Source organism: Ascaphus truei, chromosome 20 (genome assembly GCF_040206685.1).
Source record: "Ascaphus truei isolate aAscTru1 chromosome 20, aAscTru1.hap1, whole genome shotgun sequence".
NCBI lineage: Eukaryota > Metazoa > Chordata > Amphibia > Anura > Ascaphidae > Ascaphus > Ascaphus truei.
The window spans coordinates 23,080,542-23,101,400 of record NC_134502.1 but is presented as its reverse complement, the minus strand read 5'-3'; the positions used below and the strand labels follow the sequence as shown (position 1 = coordinate 23,101,400).

At 50.6% G+C, this 20,859-nt stretch overlaps 1 protein-coding gene across 3 annotated transcripts in view; it reads left to right on the top strand.

Moving 5' to 3' along the window:
- Positions 1-20,859, top strand: part of TYK2 (tyrosine kinase 2) — a 61,100-nt gene that overhangs the window by 26,038 nt on the left and 14,203 nt on the right. For all 3 annotated transcript variants that reach the window (XM_075577426.1, XM_075577424.1, XM_075577425.1), the window contains exons 10-21: positions 4,744-4,924; positions 7,473-7,591; positions 8,027-8,197; positions 8,952-9,039; positions 9,368-9,495; positions 10,892-11,027; positions 11,971-12,122; positions 15,796-15,946; positions 16,751-16,848; positions 17,632-17,824; positions 20,188-20,306; positions 20,538-20,710. In XM_075577426.1, coding sequence (XP_075433541.1) covers positions 4,744-4,924; positions 7,473-7,591; positions 8,027-8,197; positions 8,952-9,039; positions 9,368-9,495; positions 10,892-11,027; positions 11,971-12,122; positions 15,796-15,946; positions 16,751-16,848; positions 17,632-17,824; positions 20,188-20,306; positions 20,538-20,710 — 1,709 coding nt within the window. The remainder of the gene's footprint in view (positions 1-4,743; positions 4,925-7,472; positions 7,592-8,026; positions 8,198-8,951; positions 9,040-9,367; positions 9,496-10,891; positions 11,028-11,970; positions 12,123-15,795; positions 15,947-16,750; positions 16,849-17,631; positions 17,825-20,187; positions 20,307-20,537; positions 20,711-20,859) is intronic.

Below are 20,859 nucleotides of genomic sequence, written 5' to 3'. Positions count from 1 at the left end.
TCAGTTTTTCCAGCACAGCCGGGGTTAATGGACAAGAAGCTGTGAGGGCTCATTGGCATGTCATTACCCAGAATCCTTTGCTGCAGTGCTAAGCGATAATGGGGGAAGGACAGGGTTGCAGACCTGTCTGAGACGTGTGAATGTGCTCACACGGGGGATTTGTATTATATAATATTTTGCATGTATGTATATATAGTATATACAGATATACAGATGCACACACATACACATATACGCATGCACACACATACACGCATGCACACACAATACACATACGGACGCACACACATACACATATACGGACGTACACACTTATACATATACGGTTGTACACACTTATACATATACGCATGCACACACATACACATATACGGACGCACATACATATACATATACGCATCAACACACATACATATTCGCATGCACACAATTACATATTCGCATGCGCACACATACATATACGGACGCACACACATATACATATACGCATGCACACACATATACATACGCACACACACATACATACACACGCACACACACATACGCACGCACACATATACATACACACGCACACACATACACATACGCACGCACACACATTTACATATACATACATGCATTCACGATCGCACATATGCATACACACGCACACATACACATACGCATGCACACACGCACATATACATACACACGCTCGCACGCACATATACATACACACACACACATACACATATACACATGCACACACATACATACGCACGCACATATACAACACACGCTCGCACGCACATATACATACACACGCACACACATTTACATATACATACATCATGCACGATTGCACATATACATACTCACACGCACATATACATACACACGATCGCACGCACATACACACACACACATTTACATACGCACACACATATACATACGCACGCACACACATTTACATATACATACATACATGCATGCACGATCGCACATATGAAGAGAGGGGTCATCGGGAAGCGCATACCGAGTTGAAACAAAAGACAAATGCTTATAGTGCAATATTGTAAAGTCAATGGTGCGATAATAAACTGCTAGCTAGAATGAATGTACAGAATACTCACAAACGTGAGGTAGAACAAAGGCACATAAAGGTATCTTTTAGTAGTGGTTGTAATCCGTGCAGACGGGATATCACCAGACCGGTACCCTCCACACAGGACCTTAAGGTAAGACGATACTGGACATAGTGTAGGCTGTATAACACATTTAATACGAGATAAAAACAAATCCAATCAACTCACATGATGTGTAAGGTAAAAAAGCATATAGATCACAACATGGATCTCTGCAAACTCTGCAACCGGATGGGACTTCTCTCAAGTTTCCCTCTGTGCTGGCGTGCGTGTCACGAATGCGTATCATCGGCAGCCAGAAGTGACGACATCCGCATCCAGAGGTTCCGGTTGGGGCAAACAGCGTCACTCTACGCGTTTCACCTTCTCGGTTTCTTCAGGAGAAACCTTACACATCATGTGAGTTGATTGGATTTGTTTTTACCCGTATTAAATGTGTTATACAGTCTACACTATGTCCAGTATCGTCTTGCATTAAGGTCCTGTGTGGAGGGTACCGGTCTGGTGATATCCCGTCTGCACGGATTACAACCACTACTTACAGATACCTTTATGTGCCTTTGTTCTACCTCACGTTTGTGAGTATTCTGTATATTCATCCTAGCTAGTAGTTTATTATCACACCATTGACTTTACAATATTGCACTATAAGCATTTGTCTTTTGTTTCAACACGGTATGCGCTTCCCGATGACCCCTCTCTTCACTTGCCAAAAGGATTGAGAAAGCAATCCTACACCGGGTTATAGCTGCATCCGACGTTTGTATAAGTATCACCATTTATTATATTATTATATTATGTGTATCACATGTTTATGCTAAGGAACACTATATATATGAGCGCCACACTTGGTTAACCCCCTTTTTCCACATACACGATCGCACATATACAAACACACACACACATACATATACACACGCATACACACGCACATATACATACAAGCACACACTTATACATACACGCTCGCACATATACATACACGCGCACACATATACATACATACACACACACATATAATTATATACGTGTGTATATGTTTAACTGAGATTTCACAAGCGTTTAAAACAGCCACCTCTGGGGGGTGAGAAGGAACGCGTCTTGTCCCAGTTTCAGGAAGCCCCTCCCTATAATCCTTCCTCTCCCCCCCTTCCTCCCAGGGCACAAGGAGCCCCATCCTCCCTATAATCCTTCCTCTCCCCCCCTTCCTCCAAGGGCAAAGGGAGCCCCTCCCTCCCTATAATCCTTCCTCTCCCCCCCCTTCCTCCCAGGGCACAGGGAGCCCCTCCCTCCCTATAATCCTTCCTCTCCCCCCCCTTCCTCCCAGGGCACAGGGAGCCCCTCCCTCCCTATAATCCTTCCTCTCCCCCCCCCTTCCTCCCAGGGCACAGGGAGCCCCTCCCTCCCTATAATCCTTACTCTCCCCTCCTTCCTCCCAGGGCACAGGGAGCCCCTCCCTCCCTATAATCCTTCCTCTCCCCCCCCTTCCTCCCAGGGCACAGGGAGCCCCTCCCTCCCTAAAATCCTTCCTCTCCCCCCCTTCCTTCCAGGGCACAGGGAGCCCCTCCCTCCCTATAATCCTTCCTCTCCCCCCCCCCTTCCTCCCAGGGCACAGGAAGCCCCTCCCTCCCTATAATCCTTCCTCTCCCCCCCCTTCCTCCCAGGGCACAGGGAGCCCCTCCCTCCCTATAATCCTTCCTCTCCCCCCCTTCCTCCCAGGGCACAGGGAGCCCCTCCCTCCCTATAATCCTTCCTCTCCCCCCCTTCCTCCCAGGGCACAGGGAGCCCCTCCCTCCCTATAATCCTTCCTCTCCCCCCCTTCTTCCCAGGGCACAGGAAGCCCCTCCCTCCCTATAATCCTTCCTCTCCCCCCCTTCCTCCCAGGGCACAGGGAGCCCCTCCCTCCCTATAATCCTTACTCTCCCCTCCTTCCTCCCAGGGCACAGGGAGCCCCTCCCTCCCTATAATCCTTCCTCTCCCCCCCCTTCCTCCCAGGGCACAGGGAGCCCCTCCCTCCCTAAAATCCTTCCTCTCCCCCCCTTCCTCCTCTCCCCCCCCTTCCTCCCAGGGCACAGGGAGCCCCTCCCTCCCTATAATCCTTCCTCTCCCCCCCCCCTTCCTCCCAGGGCACAGGGAGCCCCTCCTCCCTATAATCCTTCCTCTCCCCCCCTTCCTCCCAGGGCACAGGAAGCCCCTCCCTCCCTATAATCCTTACTCTCCCCTCCTTCCTCCCAGGGCACAGGGAGCCCTTCCTCCCTATAATCCTTCCTCTCCCCCCCTTCCTCCCAGGGCACAGGGAGCCCCTCCCTCCCTATAATCCTTCCTCTCCCCCCCTTCCTCCCAGGGCACAGGGAGCCCCTCCCTCCCTATAATCCTTCCTCTCCCCCCCTTCCTCCCATGGCACAGGAAGCCCCTCCCTCCCTATAATCCTTCCTCTCCCCCCCCCCTTCCTCCCAGGGCACAGGGAGCCCCTCCCTCCCTATAATCCTTCCTCTCCCCCCCTTCCTCCCAGGGCACAGGGAGCCCCTCCCTCCCTATAATCCTTCCTCTCCCCCCCTTCCTCCCAGGGCACAGGGAGCCCCTCCCTCCCTATAATCCTTCCTCTCCCCCCCTTCCTCCCAGGGCACAGGGAGCCCTCCCCCCCTATAATCCTTCCTCTCCCCCCTTCCTCCCAGGGCACAGGAAGCCCCTCCCTCCCTATAATCCTTCCTCTCCCCCCCTTCCTCCCAGGGCACAGGGAGCCCCTCCCTCCCTATAATCCTTCCTCTCCCCCCCCCTTCCTCCCAGGGCACAGGGAGCCCCTCCCTCCCTATAATCCTTCCTCTCCCCCCCTTCCTCCCAGGGCACAGGGAGCCCCTCCCTCCCTATAATCCTTCCTCTCCCCCCCTTCCTCCCAGGGCACAGGAAGCCCCTCCCTCCCTATAATCCTTCCTATCCCCCCCTTCCTCCCAGGGCACAGGGAGCCCCTCCCTCCCTATAATCCTTCCTCTCCCCCCCCCCTTCCTCCCAGGGCACAGGGAGCCCCTCCCTCCCTATAATCCTTCCTCTCCCCCCCCCTTCCTCCCAGGGCACAGGGAGCCCCTCCCTCCCTATAATCCTTCCTCTCCCCCCCTTCCTCCCAGGGCACAGGGAGCCCCTCCCTCCCTATAATCCTTCCTCTCCCCCCCTTCCTCCCAGGGCACAGGAAGCCCCTCCCTCCCTATAATCCTTCCTCTCCCCCCCTTCCTCCCAGGGCACAGGGAGCCCCTCCCTCCCTATAATCCTTCCTCTCCCCCCCTTCCTCCCAGGGCACAGGGAGCCCCTCCCTCCCTATAATCCTTCCTCTCCCCCCCTTCCTCCCAGGGCACAGGAAGCCCCTCCCTCCCTATAATCCTTCCTCTCCCCCCCTTCCTCCCAGGGCACAGGGAGCCCCTCCCTCCCTATAATCCTTCCTCTCCCCCCCCCTTCCTCCCAGGGCACAGGGAGCCCCTCCCTCCCTATAATCCTTCCTCTCCCCCCCTTCCTCCCAGGGCACAGGGAGCCCCTCCCTCCCTATAATCCTTCCTCTCCCCCCCTTCCTCCCAGGGCACAGGAAGCCCCTCCCTCCCTATAATCCTTCCTCTCCCCCCCTTCCTCCCAGGGCACAGGGAGCAGCTACAAACAGTTCCGGATTCAGATTAGGGACGGCGCGTACGCCCTGGAGGGCTGGGAGCGCGAGTTCGCCAGCGTGAAGGAGCTGGCGGTGAATTTGAAGGGCTGCTCGCTGAAATCCGGGGCGGAGACGTTCGCGGTGAGGAAGTGCGTCTTGCCGAAGACTGCAGGTACCCGAAAATCAGCTGTTCGGTTGAACTCGTCGGAGGGCGCCCTGTGAACGCTACTCTGCACGTTTGGGGGGGGGGAGGGGATTGGTTTTCCAAAGGGCCCGGAGCGGCCCGGAAAACCGGTTTACGAATAGCAGGGCCACGAGAGTGTTGTGATCTCATTTAAGGTGCAGTTACAGGAAATAACGCACACGTCTGCAACCCCTGCCCTTCCCCGTTATCTCTTTGCGAGCAATGCTTCCGCTGCAGCCATGGATTCTGGGTAACGACAGGCAAATGAACTCTCACGGCGCGTCACCTTTTAGCTTCTTGCCCATTGTAACATGGACCCCCCTCTATCAGGCTCCTTCCTGCCATATTACACGGCTTTTCCAGCACAGCCGGGGCCAGTGGGCAAGAAGCAAAAGAGTGACTCACTGTGGGGGCTCATTGGCATGTCATTACCCAGAATCCTTTGCTGCAGCGGAGGCATTGTACGCTAAGAAGTAATAAAATGAAAGGCAGAGCTGCAGACATGGGAATGTACTCAAGAGGGGGGAGATGGAGATAGAGAGGGGGGGGGTGGGGCGAGGGAGAGGGGGGGGGGAGGTGGAGAGAGTGAGGGAGGGGGGGGAGGTAGTGGTGGAGAGGAGGTGAAGTGGCTTTGTCTGTGGGAACACACGGAGATTAGACAGAAGAGAGCCGCCGGAGGAAATGAAACCCCTGCCAGGTCTCAGCTCACAAAACAAACTTTAAATAAGGATTTAAAAATACTTTGTATGTGTCCGATTTAGGTAATAAATGCACCCCCCCCCCCCGTTCTATAATACGATGCACCTCCCCCACCCCCCCCGCAGAACCTAAGAGGTCCCAATATCTAGGAATGCAGTAGATGTCAGTGTTTGGCCACAATGGTTGGTAGGAGTGACTGTGGGTGTGGGACAGTAGCCATGAGTGCAGGCTATTGGGATGCTTGATTTGCGGGGCGAGTTATAAGGTTGGTCGGTATTAAATCAGAAGGTTAACACCATTAGCAGGGAAAGAGATGGGCAGGGAGGCGTGGGTGAGAGCAGGTGTGTATATGTCTGGGTCAATGCAGGTCAGTGCAGGTCAATGCAGGTCAATTCCCAAGGTGAGGCTTTGTTTACGAAATGCCTCGATACGCCAGCGCGGTGTTTCCCAACTCTAGTCCTGCGGGAACCCCAACAGGCCAGGTCTTAAGGATACCCCTGCTCCAGCACAGGTGGCCCAGTCAAAATGGCTGAGCCGCTGATTGACTCACCTGTGCTGGAGCAGGGATATCCTTAAGACCTGACCTGTTGGGGTTCCCGGAGGACTGGAGTTGGGAAACACAGCGCTAGCGTGTTTGTTCATGAACTTCTTATCTCTCGAGGGGGGGGGGGGGGGCATTTGTAATGTCGTTAATATGCTTCCAATAGCCCCCCCCCCCCTGCGGAGTTCGCGTGTCGTCATCCTCACATATTTCAGCCCACAGGGGCCACGTTAACACCCTGACTGCTTTCGGCCGACAATGAAGGTAATTCCGCACACGGCAGGACTTGTAGGGTCTGGGAGTTCACAGAGGTAGGTGGTATACAGGGACCTCGTAAGAGGCCTGGGCAGAGGTACACTCGGTGAGACCCATTTGGGTGACATTGGACTTTAGTCCGCCTGTCCCTTTAAACAGCAGTTTAAGGCAATATACATATAAACAAACACCTATCCCTGTGTATGGAAGGGCTAACTTACTTCCCCAGTCCCTATCTGTAAGGCTGGGGGGGGAAAGCCCCTTACCTAGCCATCACCCCCAAAGTCTCGAAGTAGCTGTATGCAGGGGCTCTTTGTGGCAGTCTCTGAGTCTAGGTGGGTGTCCCTTGAGGGCCCAGCCTCTGGCAGGTTCCTGGGTCCTCTGTGTCCAGGAATATATCTGGTCTCCTGGCGTCTTGCTCTCGGCACGCAGCCCTCCTGCGTGCTCAAGACTTCATGTCCCTCTGTCAGCACAGGTGTGTCTGTGCTAAGGAGTCTCTGGGTCTATCCCCAGCAGGAGGTTTTTTTTACCCTTGTCTGATTACCCAGGTGGAGCTGGTTAATGGACACGTTGCAATTAGCCAGCTCTCTGCTGGATTTCTCAGACCACAGGGGGCTTTTTATTTAACCAGGGATACGTCCCTGTTACAGACCTGCTTCACGCTCTCCACCTCGGTGGGGAACCCGTCATTACAGAGGACTCTGTATTTTTTTTTATTGGTACACTTTGGAGACCCCCCCCCCCCCCCGCCCCGGGTTGGGAAACACCAGGGTTAACGGTATACATTTCTGAACACCCAACGCCCAGATTTTCGGTCCCTGACGAATCAATTTGTGAGCGCCGCGAAACTATCCCCTGTCATATATAACGAAATTAGTTGCTAAATGTACATAGTGAAGGTTACTCAGATATTTTAGCAGCCGACTGACTCCTTTTTTTTTTTTTCTTTCGGGGGGCTGTAACCTTTTGTCACGTTGTTTGTATTTCTGTCCGTCCCCCTGCACCTCGTGTGAACTGGGCCGTGTCTATCCACTCTTGCAGAAGTGTCCAACCTGATCATCTCCTGGCGAGGGAAGGACAGCCGGGAGAGTGCCGTGTCCAAGAGTCTGAGCCCGTGCCAGCTCAGCTTCCACCAGATCCGCAAGACCGAGATCACACAGGTCCGTTCCTATAGGACGCAAGGGTGGAGAGCTACTCCCCGTCATTCTGCAGCCCTTATACACAGCACGACGAGTGTCTCTATATGCTGATAATGCACGCGCTGCGCTGTATGATGATGCTTAGTGTCTCTATATGCTGATAATGAACGCGCTGCACTGTATGATGATGCTGAGTATCTCTATATGCTGATAATGAACGTGCTGCGCTGTATGATGATGCTGAATGTCTCTAGACACTGATAATTAACACGTCTCTCGCTGTATAATGATGCTGAGTATCTATACACTGATAATGAACATGCGGCACTGTATAATGATACTGAGTATATACAGGCTGATAATGAACACGCCGCGCTGTATAATGAGGCGGAGTATCTAAACACTGATAATAAACATTCTGCGTTGTATAATGAGGCAAAGTATCTTTACACACAGAGATCCCACCTGGGGCAGGGGACTCGGACCAATATTTACGACGGGGTACTTCACGTGAGTGGAGGCAGTGAGGAGGACCCAGAGTACGAGTCCAGCGAACTGAATAACAACTCCCGTGATTTGAGAGTGGTGCTGAAAGTTTTGGATCCCAGTCACAGAGACATCGCTCTGGTAAGGGCGTTCCGTCGGTCATGTGGTGTCGCTCAATGGAAGGGCTGGGACGGTCGTTGGGGAGGGCGGTTGTCGCTCGTCGGGGAGGGCGGTTGTCGCTCGTCGGGGAGGGCGGTTGTCGCACGTCGGGGAGGGCGGTTGTCGCACGTCGGGGAGGGCGGTTGTCGCACGTCGGTGAGGGCGGTTGTCGCACGTCGGGGAGGGCGGTTGTCGCACGTCGGGGAGGGCGGTGCCACCCGTCGGAGGGAGCGGTTGTTGCCCGTCGGGGATGGTGGTTGTCCCTCGTCAGGGAGGGTAGTTGCCGCACTTTGGAGAGGGCGGTGCCGCCTGTCCGAGAGAGCGGTTCTCGCCTGTCAGGGAGGGCGGTTGCTGCTCATCAGGGATGGCGTTGTTGCTCGTCGGGGAGGGCGGAGTCGGTCATGCGGTATTACTTATTGGGAGGGCAGTGTTGGTCATGTGGTGTCACTCATTGGGAGGGTGGTGATGTCCCTTTGCCCCTCTCCTCCATCCCTCATCCCCTCTCCTCCATCCCTCCCGTCCCTCATCCCCTCTCCTCCCTCATCCCCTCTCCTCCCTCATCCCCTCTCCTCCATCCCTCCCGTCCCTCTTCCCCTCTCCTCCATCTCTCCCGTCCCTCTTCCCCTCTCCTCCATCCCTCCCATCCCTCTTCCCCTCTCCTCCATCCCTCCCGTCCCTTCTTCCCCTCTCCCTCGTTTCCACTCGTACAATCCTTTTCTCTTGTTTACCGTCTCAGGCATTCTTTGAGACGGCGAGTTTAATGAGCCAGGTCTCTCACATCCACCTGGTGTTCGTCCACGGAGTCTGTGTGCGGGGATCTGAGAGTGAGTGACGGGGAAATGTCTGTGTGTTGGGTTTAACCCAAGGGCTGAGATCATCTAATAACAGAGACGTGTTTAATGGGTTAACAGGTTAAGCCCACATAGGGGCAAAGTGACCTAATGACAGGGACGTGTGTAATGGGTTAAAGGGCCAGTCCCACGTAGGAGCAAAGTGACCTAATGACAGGGACGTGTTTAATGGGTTAAAGGGTCAGTCCCACGTAGGAGCAAAGTGACCTAATGACAGTGGCGTATTTAATGGGTTAGAGGGTCGGTCTCGGGTAAGAACAGGCCGCACACGTAACCACACATCTCTGTTCTGTCCTGGAAGACATCATGGTGGAAGAGTTCGTTGAACATGGACCGCTGGACGTTTTACTGCGCAAGGACAAACTCCGAATCACAGTGGGGTGGAAATTCACCGTGGCCAGGCAGCTGGCGAGTGCCTTGAGTTACCTGGTAAGGGAACAAATCCCCTCCCCGTACTGTCGAATACAGGATCGGTTTTCAGCTCTCTAGTTAACCACGGCTCCCTGGTTTTTAAACGTGTGTGTTTTATTCCTGAAAACCCTAAAGCCCAAAACCCACAATAATATTCCGGTGAATGCCCTCTTATTAGTAGACTTCAAAGAGCTCCGGATAAGACCGAGCTTTGCTGTGAAGTCAGCTTGGATACCCACTTCTGTGCTGTCTGCTGGGGGTTGAGCACTTAAGATTGTAAGCTCTTCGGAGCAGGGACCCCTCTTGCGAAATGTTACTTTTATGTCTGAAGCACTCGTGTATTACTACTGTGAAGCGCTATGTGCACTAATGGCGCTATATAAACAAAGACATACATACAAGTGAGAATAGACAGGAGTTGCCGTGTGGACACTCTACACCAGGCTTTGGGCCTAGTTACAAATTCAAACAAACATCAAAAACAGCTAAAAATACGGGTATTAAGAGGGTTTATAGGGCTCACTTTCCAAATAAGTAATTTTTTTCCGGTGGGAGCAGGATTGCCACCTTCCATTGAAGTCTAACCGGAGACCTTTTCCAATAATTATTTTTATTACATTGATTTATTTTATACATGTATTTCTCTTACCGGCGGCGGCATCTGCCGGCACCCTCTCTCCCCCCCTGCAAGGTCCAGTCGGCATGGCTGCGCGTCGCGAGTTTGCCACGACGACGGGGGCGCCACGCGGCGTCGCGCTGCCATGACTACGTGACGCCCCGTTGTCGTGGCGGCGTCACATAGCGTTCCGTTGTCATGGCCACGGGGCGTCGCCCCACGACGTCACGTAGCATCCGGTTGTCATGGCAACGAGGCGCCATTTGACGTCGCGCTGCCACGTTCACAGGTTTTGCAGAAGGAGATGCCGCCGCCCCCGGAGATTTTTCTGCTTAAAACCCGTAGCCCGGAGATACGCGGCCGAAACCCACAGTCGTACCCTGGCTGGGAGGGGTGCACTTTGGGGTAATGTAGATCGATTTCAGAGCGATGGGGCAGCTTGTAAAAAAAAAAAACATTTAAAAGCAAATGTCAACCCAACGCATTTTAAAGCAAGTGTCAACCCAACGCATTTTAAAGCAAGTGTCAACCCAACGCATTTTGAAGCAAATGTCAACCCAACGCATTTTGAAGCAAATGCCAAATAAATGTGTGTGTAGATAATTAAACGTTGCGTTTTCGAGCGCCCGTCATCCGGCGCAGAGCTGTGTAAGTATGTGGAAGCCGTGTGTGGATAAAGGACGGCGTTGTGCGACTCCAGCACTCGCCGGTCGGGGAATCCCGTGGAAGTGGAGCCGGGAATTATAAGTCACCGCTGAATTTCTCTCTCTCTTCCCCCCCCCCCCCCCCGTCTTTTAGGAGGATAAAAACTTGGTCCACGGAAATGTTTGCGCCAAGAACATCCTTCTGGCCCGGAAAGGTTTGCAAGGCGGATCCTCTCCCTTTATCAAGCTCAGCGACCCCGGGGTGACCTTCACAGTCCTGTCCAGAGAAGGTACTGCACTTATATAGGGGTGCTGAGTATCTACACGCTGGTAATGAACACGCCGCGCTGTATAATGATGCAGAGTATCTCTACACACTGATAATGAACACGCTGCGCTGTATAATGATGCTGAGTATCTACACACTGATAATGAACACGCTGCGCTGTATAATGATGCAGAGTATCTACACACTGATAATGGATACACCGCGCTGTATAATGATGCTGAGTATCTGTATACTGATACAGTAATAAACATGCAGCTCTCTATAATGATCCAGAGTATCTGTACACACTGATAATGAACACGCCACGCTCTATAATGATGCAGAGCATCTCTGTACACTGATAATGAACAGACCGCGCTGTATAATGATGATGAGTATCTATATGCACTAATAATGAACACTCTGCGCTGTGTAATGATGCTGAGTATCTCTATACACTGATAATGAACAGACCGCGCTGTATAATGATGCTGAGTATCTCTATACACTGATAATGAACACGCTGCGCTGTGTAATGATGCTGAGTATCTCTATACACTGATAATGAACAGACCGCGCTGTATAATGATGCTGAGTATCTCTATACACTGATAATGAACAGACCGCGCTGTATAATGATGCTGAGTATCTCTATACACTGATAATGAACACGCCGCGCTGTATAATGATGCTGAGTATCTCTATACACTGATAATGAACACGCCGCGCTGTATAATGATGCTGAGTATCTCTATACACTGATAATGAACACGCCGCGCTGTATAATGATGCTGAGTATCTCCATACACTGATAATGAACAGACCGCGCTGTATAATGATGCTGAGTATCTCTATACACTGATAACGAACACGCTGCGCTGTATAATGATGCTGAGTATCTCCATACACTGATAATGAACAGACCGCGCTGTATAATGATGCTGGGTATCACTATTCTCTTGAAGAGCGGGTAGAGAAGATTCCGTGGATCGCTCCGGAGTGTGTTCCGTGCGTGGCCAGTCTCAGCACCGCCGCTGATAAATGGAGCTTTGGGACAACACTGCTGGAAATCTGTTTTAACGGAGACGTCCCTCTGAAGGAGAGAACCCCATCTGAGGTGAGGGGTTATAGCGGGGGTTATATGGGGCAATAGGAGTTATAGGGAGGGGTTATATGGGGCAATAGGAGGAGTTACAGGGAGGGGTTATATGGGGCAATAGGGGGGGTTATAGGGAGGGGTTATATGAGGCAATAGGAGGGGTTATAGGGAGGGGTTATATGGGGCAATAGGAGTTATAGGGAGGGGTTATATGGGGTAATAGGAGGAGTTATAGGGAGGGGTTATATGGGGCAATAGGGGGGGTTATATGGAGTAATAGAAGGGGTTATAGGCAGGGGTTATATGGAGTAATAGGAGGGGTTATATGGGGCAATAGGGGGGGTTATAGGGAGGGGTTATATGGGGCAATAGAAGGGGTTATATGGAGTAATATGAGGGGTTATAGGCAGGGGTTATATGGAGTAATAGGAGGGGTTATATGGGGTAATAGATGGGGTTATAGGGAGGGGTTATATGGAGTAATAGGAGGAGTTATAGGGAGGGGTAATATGGGGTAATAGGAGGGGTTATAGGGAGGGGTTATATGGAGTAATAGGAGGAGTTATAGGGAGGGGCTATATGGGGTAATAGGAGGAGTTATAGGGAGGGGTTATATGGGGTAATAGGAGGAGTTATAGGTAGGGGTTATATGGGGTAATAGGAGGAGTTATAGGGAGGGGCTATATGGGGTAATAGGAGGAGTTATAGGGAGGGGTTATATGGGGTAATAGGGGGAGTTATAGGTAGGGGTTATATGGGGTAATAGGAGGAGTTATAGGGAGGGGTTATATGGAGTAATAGGAGGATATATAGGAGGGGTTATATGGAGCAATAGGAGGGGTTATAGGGAGGGGATATATGGGGTAATAGGAGGAGTTATAGGTAGGGGTTATATGGAGTAATAGGAGGAGTTATATGGAGGGGTTATATGGAGTAATAGGAGGAGTTATATGGAGTGGTTATATGGGGTAATAGGAGGGGTTATATGGGGCAATAGGAGGACTTATAGGGAGGGGTTATATGGAGTAATAGGAGGGGTTATAGGGAGGGGTTATATGGGGCAATAGGAGGACTTATAGGGAGGGGTTATATGGGGCAATAGGAGGAGTTATAGGGAGGGGTTATATGGGGGAATAGGAGGAGTTATAGGGAGCAGTTATATGGGGTAATAGGAGGAGTTATAGGGAGCAGTTATATGGGGCAATAGGAGGAGTTATAGGGAGGGGTTATATGGAGTAATAGGAGGTGTTATAGGGAGAGGTTATATGGGGCAATAGGAGGAGTTATATGGAGCAGTTATATGGGGCAATAGGAGGAGTTATAGGGAGAGGTTATATGGGGCAATAGGAGAAGTTATAGGGAGGGGTTATTTGGGGCAATAGGAGGAGTTATATGGAGAAGTTATATGGGGCAATAGGAGGAGTTATAGGGAGGAGATTTATGGAGTAATAGGAGGAGTTATATGGAGTGGTTATATGGGGTAATAGGAGGGGTTATATGGGGCAATAGGAGGACTTATAGGGAGTGGTTATATGGAGTAATAGGAGGAGTTATATGGTGTGGTTATATGGGGTAATAGGAGGGGTTATATGGGGCAATAGGAGGATTTATAGGGAGGGATTATATGGGGTAATAGGAGGGGTTATAGGGAGGGGTTATATGGGGCAATAGGAGGACTTATAGGGAGGGGTTATATGGGGTAATAGGAGGAGATATAGGGAGAGGTTATATGGGGTAATAGGAGGAGTTATAGGGAGGGGTTATATGGGGTAATAGGAGGAGATATAGGGAGGGGATATATGGGGTAATAGTAGGATTTAGTGGTTGAGGTTATATGGAGTTATAGGGAGGGGTTATATGGGGTAATAGGAGGACTTATAGGGAGTGGTTATATGGGGCAATAGGAGGAGTTATAGGGAGGGGTTATATGGGGGAATAGGATGAGTTATAGGGAGGGGTTATATGGGGTAATAGGAGGAGTTATAGGGAGCAGTTATATGGGGCAATAGGAGGAGTTATAGGGAGGGGTTATATGGAGTAATAGGAGGTGTTATAGGGAGAGGTTATATGGGGCAATAGGAGGAGTTATATGGAGCAGTTATATGGGGCAATAGGAGGAGTTATAGGGAGAGGTTATATGGGGCAATAGGAGAAGTTATAGGGAGGGGTTATTTGGGGCAATAGGAGGAGTTATATGGAGAAGTTATATGGGGCAATAGGAGGAGTTATAGGGAGGAGATTTATGGAGTAATAGGAGGAGTTATATGGAGTGGTTATATGGGGTAATAGGAGGGGTTATATGGGGCAATAGGAGGACTTATAGGGAGTGGTTATATGGAGTAATAGGAGGAGTTATATGGTGTGGTTATATGGGGTAATAGGAGGGGTTATATGGGGCAATAGGAGGATTTATAGGGAGGGATTATATGGAGTAATAGGAGGGGTTATAGGGAGGGGTTATATGGGGCAATAGGAGGACTTATAGGGAGGGGTTATATGGGGTAATAGGAGGAGATATAGGGAGAGGTTATATGGGGTAATAGGAGGAGTTATAGGGAGGGGTTATATGGGGTAATAGGAGGAGATATAGGGAGGGGATATATGGGGTAATAGTAGGATTTAGTGGTTGAGGTTATATGGAGTTATAGGGAGGGGTTATATGGGGTAATAGGAGGACTTATAGGGAGTGGTTATATGGGGCAATAGGAGGAGTTATAGGGAGGGGTTATATGGGGGAATAGGATGAGTTATAGGGAGGGGTTATATGGGGTAATAGGAGGAGTTATAGGGAGCAGTTATATGGGGCAATAGGAGGAGTTATAGGGAGGGGTTATATGGAGTAATAGGAGGTGTTATAGGGAGAGGTTATATGGGGCAATAGGAGGAGTTATATGGAGCAGTTATATGGGGCAATAGGAGAAGTTATAGGGAGGGGTTATTTGGGGCAATAGGAGGAGTTATATGGAGAAGTTATATGGGGCAATAGGAGGAGTTATAGGGAGGAGATTTATGGAGTAATAGGAGGAGTTATATGGAGTGGTTATATGGGGTAATAGGAGGGGTTATATGGGGCAATAGGAGGACTTATAGGGAGGGGTTATATGGAGTAATAGGAGGAGTTATATGGAGTGGTTATATGGGGTAATAGGAGGGGTTATATGGGGCAATAGGAGGACTTATAAGGAGGGGTTATATGGAGTAATAGGAGGGGTTATAGGGAGGGGTTATATGGGGCAATAGGAGGACTTATAGGGAGGGGTTATATGGGGTAATAGGAGGAGATATAGGGAGAGGTTATATGGGGTAATAGGAGGAGTTATAGGGAGGGGTTATATGGGGTAATAGGAGGAGATATAGGGAGGGGATATATGGGGTAATAGGAGGATTTAGTGGTTGAGGTTATATGGAGTTATAGGGAGGGGTTATATGGGGTAAAAGGAGGAGTTATAGGGAGAGGTTATATGGCGCAATAGGAGGAGTTATAGGCAGGGGTTATATGGGGCAATTTGAGGAGTTATAGGGAGAGGTTATTTGGGGCAATAGGAGGAATTATAGGGAGCCGTTATCGGGATTAGTTATTTCACAGACACAGAACAGTGGAATAATTTAATTAGTGGCGTCTGTCTCCTCCCTCCCCCTGGTTTGCGGGTTCTTTTATCCATCGCTGTTTATTTTTTTTGTACCGTCACAGAAAGAACGATTTTACGAGAAGCGGTCGGGTTTCCCGGAGCCTTCCTGCAGAGAGCTTGCAAACCTCATCGGCCAGTGCCTTAATTACAATCCCGGAGAACGGCCCTCCTTCCGGACCATCCTCCGAGAACTGACTCAGCTCCTGCCTCAGGGTGAGCGGGAGAATTCCACGGCGCACGGCATTCTGGGCCGCAGAGGGCCATTGCCGCCCATTGGGTAGCAAACATGACCTCTCTCCGCCTGTTTTTGTGCAGTTATGACAGGCCTGCACAACTCCAGTCCTCGAGGGTCGCAAACAGGCCAGGTTTTCAGGATTTCCCTACTTCAGCAAAGCTGGTTCAATTAGTGGCTGAGTCATACTGAGCCACTAATTGAGCCAGCTGTGCTGAAGTAAGGATATCCTGAAAACCTGGCCTGTTTGCGGCCCTCGAGGACTGGAGTTGTGCAGGCCTGCCTTATGACGTAGTCGGGCACATCGTGGGTTAATTCCTGGTATTTTTTTTTTATGGGGTGTTGACCCCGCTAAGCGTTACGAAGCGGGAGCCCCCCTCTTCTACAGTTTTCCTGTCTATACGGCAAACAGCTCGGTTGTGGCTGCTGAGGTGACGCGAGTGTAAATAAGCAGGAATTGCTGGTGTGGACACTCTACGGCAGGCTTTCGGGCCTAGTAGAATAAAAAATGAAACTCAAGACAACAGCTACGAAAATAAAGTTTAAAATGAATCAATGTTCCCTATAAGGCATCATATTGATCTTTTTTGGGGGGGAGGAGGGGGCTGGTCTTATTTAACAATTCATATATCCAATCTGTGTTATTTTCAGTTTTTCCCTTTTATGTTGTATATTTGAATGTATTTTTGTCCGTAAAGATTTGACATGGTCGTTGCTTAGCAGTAGAGACGTGCGCCTTTCGCTTGAAAACGTTCCACAAACGTTCTCTTCCGTGTCTCGCGCAGATCTTTCCGACATCGCGTCCGTCAGCCCCGATTTCACCGTCGCAGACCCCACTGTCTTTCAGAAACGCTATTTGAAAAAGATCAGGGAGCTGGGAGAGGTCAGTTTGCCATGTTCTCTCTCTCTATGTATCTTTCTCTCGCTCTCTTTCTCTCGCTCTCTGTCTCTTTCTCTCTCTCTCTCTGGCTCTCACCCCCTCCCCTCTTTATCTCTCTCCCCCTCCCTTCGCCCCCTTTATCTGTCCCCCCTTCTCTCCCCTTCTTTCTTTCTCTCTCTCCCATCTCTCTTCTCCATTTCTTTTTCTCTTCCCCTCTCTTTCTTACTCTTTTTCTCTCTCCACCTCTCTCTTCTCCCCTCTCTCATTTTCTCTTCTCCCTCTCTCATTTTCTCTCTCTCTCTTCCCCCCTCCCTATCTCTTTCTCCCTCTCTCATTTTCTCTCTCTCTCTTCTCCCCTCCCTATCTCTTTCTCCCTCTCTCATTTTCTCTCTCTCTCTTCCCCCCTCCCTATCTCTTTCTCCCTCTCTCATTTTCTCTCTCTCTCTTCCCCCCTCCCTATCTCTTTCTCCCTCTCTCATTTTCTCTCTTCTCCCTCCCCCTGCCTATCCCTTCCCCCCCCCTATCTCTTTCTCCCTCTCTAATTTTCTCTCTCTTTTCCCTCCCTCCCTATCTCTTCCCCCCCCCCTATCTCTTTCTCCCGCTCTCATTTTCTCTTTCCCCCATTTTTCTCTCTCTCTCCCCCCTCTCTGTCTTTCTTTCTCCCAGTCTATTTCCCTCTCTCTCTTTCTTTCCCCCCATCTCCCTCCCCCTTCTGTCTCTCTTTCTCTGCAATTTTAACCCCTCTTTCGTTCACTCCCCCCCCTGCCCCTCCTCCCTCCCCCGCAGGGCCACTTTGGCAAGGTCAGCCTGTACTGCTATGACCCCAACAACGACGGGACGGGAGAGATGGTGGCCGTGAAGTCCCTGAAGTCCGGCCTTGGCCAGCAGCTGGAGATCAGCTGGAAGGGAGAAATCAGGATCTTGAAGACCCTGTACCACGAAAACATTGTCAAATATAAAGGGAGCTGCAGCGAGCAAGGTCAGTGGGACCACCCGGGCCCCCCTCGGAGTAACGAGTAGCGTTGCTAAAAGCAGCAGTGCGAGCTATCGTCGTCGTCGTCCCCCGCCTTTAATATGCGCATCAATACAATCCGCACATTGATAAGTAATTAGCTGAGTTGCCGATCGATCCGTTCTCCTGTGATCGATCGGCGAAGATTTGGTTGGGGGGGTTCACTAAATGGCTGTCAGTGCAGCAGGAGAGGACCAAAGAGGCAAAGTGCTGTGGGGAAGATCATGTGACCAGGCAGTCACTAGATACAATTGGTGCACTGCTAGAGTGCAGGGCTCAAAAAGGGGTGTGCCATAGCCTGTTTCTGAAGAGGAAGGGGGTGTGACTTTGTAAATGGTTGCTATAGAAACAAAAAAGTTGTGTGCGCGCCGAGCACGCGCATTTTAAGAGAAACGTCTTTGTCTCTTGTCACTGTTTTGTCACAGAAATTGTATTTGTGATAGTGATGTTTTTCATTAAAAATCAAAACACAATTTCAGGGCCAAAACGCAAAGAAGTTTGACTTAGAACGCGTGTTTTAGCTATTTGCACTTCTGTATTTATAGTAACTGTAAATTCCTTGTGTGTGTCAGTCAGTCTGTGTGTGTGTGTGTGTCAGTCTGTGTGTGTCAGTCTTTGTGTGTGTGTGTCAGTAAGTGTGTCAGTCAATGTGTGCGTGTGTGTGTGTCAGTCAGTCAGTCAGTGTGTCAGTCAGTGTGTGTGTGTGTCAGTCAGTCAGTCAGTGTGTCAGTCAATGTGTGTGTGTGTGTGTGTGTGTCAGTCAGTGTGTGTGTCTGTCTGTGTGTGTGTGTTCTCTGTGTCCTGCTGCTGGTGCCTTCTGTGCAGGCGAGCCGGAGCCAGCCCCCCTCTCCCCCCCATCTCTCCTCCCCACCCCCCCATCTCTCCCCCCCACCATCTCTCCCCCCCCATATCTCTCCCCGCCCCATCTCTCCTCCCCCCATCTCTCCTCCCCCCCCCCATCTCTCCTCCCCTCCATGAGGTAAGTGACATCACTGCTGGCAGAAGAGGCTATCAGTGACATTGGGGGAGGCAGAGGAAAGAGAGACACGCACGGGGGAGAGAGAGAGAGAGGACACACAAAATCCGGCCGTCTGTGCAGGGGCTGTACACACCTTAGTTAGCATCTGGCAATTGTACTATTCCTGCACTGCTACCATGTCTATCCGCAGCTTCACTGTTGCTGATAAAATAAGGACGGGCATTTTACTCTAGGTTAACGGCGCACGCCAGATCACACGTTCAGTCCTTGTTCCATGTAGCCCGGCACCGCTAATATCCTACAACGTCGGCGCAAGCCCAGGATAATTACATCCGGTCAATTATTTCCTGCCTCGGGACGGTGACTTGGATAGAGATCCGAGTGCCGGACACAGCACCTTATTTGGGTGGTTTACCCAGACAGCGTTATAACACATTTACCGCCATTGGGGTTGTTCATTCTAACCGCTCATTTAGTGCACTCCATTGCACTCACAGCATTGCCCGTAGGGTATAGAGAGGAGTATCATGTCTCTGGGTATATAGCTTTACCAGGCTTATATATATATATATATATTTATATATATAAGTAAAAAATTGTTGGTTTGTGGGTTTGTGGCAACACGCGCTCTCATTGGCCGCCGGCCACACCTCTCACTCTCTCGCTCTCCTATTGGCAGAGGAGGAACACGGGGACGGGGGGGGGGAGTAACACCCCCCGCTACCACTTCCTGCCCCGCGTGGGCAGCACACACACACACACACACACACCCATTACTTACCCGTGCAGGTTTGAAGTCCTGGCAGCTCCATCCTGCGCCACGACTGTTGTCAGTACACGTGGACATGAAATCCCGGGCAACGCCGGGTATATAAACCAGTCTATATATGTTTTGATAGCCGAGTATTAGGATACTGCTCCATTTACTCACATTAAGAGTGCTCTCGATCGCTAACTATAGTGTTCACACATCGGGGCTTGGCCTTTTTCCCAACAAGGGTTGTTCAGATTCCAGCGTAACAGCACATCAAAATAGCATAGTGAAGACAGACCTTAGCAGTAGTTCCCCTCAGCATGTCAGTATCTCACTGGTTCAGACAGGCTGCATGTGTGTGCAGCCTGGGGTTTTTAAAGCTCCTTGATGAGGCAGCTGTCACCAGACTAATTGACAAGACCTCCCCAGCTGAATGTTAACCCGGTCACTGCTGCACTGTAGACCTAAACATAGGTCTGCCAGGCATAGGGCTGGTGACGTTTATTCACCCTGTCACAGGTGTATTATCAGTGTCTCTGTCGCTGATAGGAATATGATATGATATGGTGTGATATATATCTGTGTTTCTGTCCGCAGGAGATAAGATAGTCCAGCTCATCATGGAGTACGTCCCGCTGGGGAGTCTACGGGACTATTTACCAAAACACAACGTGAGCCTGGCTCAGATTTTGCTGTTTGCCCAACAGATTTGCGAGGTGAGAGGATTTATCTGGGCTCGAGAGTCCAGGAACATTTCCACACATACGCAAACGGGGAACAATTTATGGGGTCAGACCTGCTTAGGACGAAAGTAAAATATGGATGGAGCCATGTTTCATGCACTGTGTCAGGTCATTTTGCTCCTACGTGGGACTGACCTTTTAAGCAAGTCCCTGTCATTAGGTCACTTTGGCCCTACGCGGGACTGACCACTCTTTCTCTGGCAGGGAATGGCTTATCTGCACTCTCAGCACTATATACATCGGGACCTCGCAGCGCGTAACGTCCTGGTTGAAAATGAAAACGTGGTGAAAATCGGGGATTTTGGGCTTGCCAAAGCGGTCCCAGAAGGTCATGAATATTATCGGGTCAGAGAGGACGGAGATAGCCCTGTGTTCTGGTAATAAGGATAATAATGCCAACCACAATGTAATGTTATTATGCATGCCTGTGCGTGTTTGTGTGGTCTTCCCACTCGCTGTCCACATACTGGTCTTCCCACTCACTGTCCCCTTACTGGTCTTCCCACTCACTGTCCCCTTACTGGTC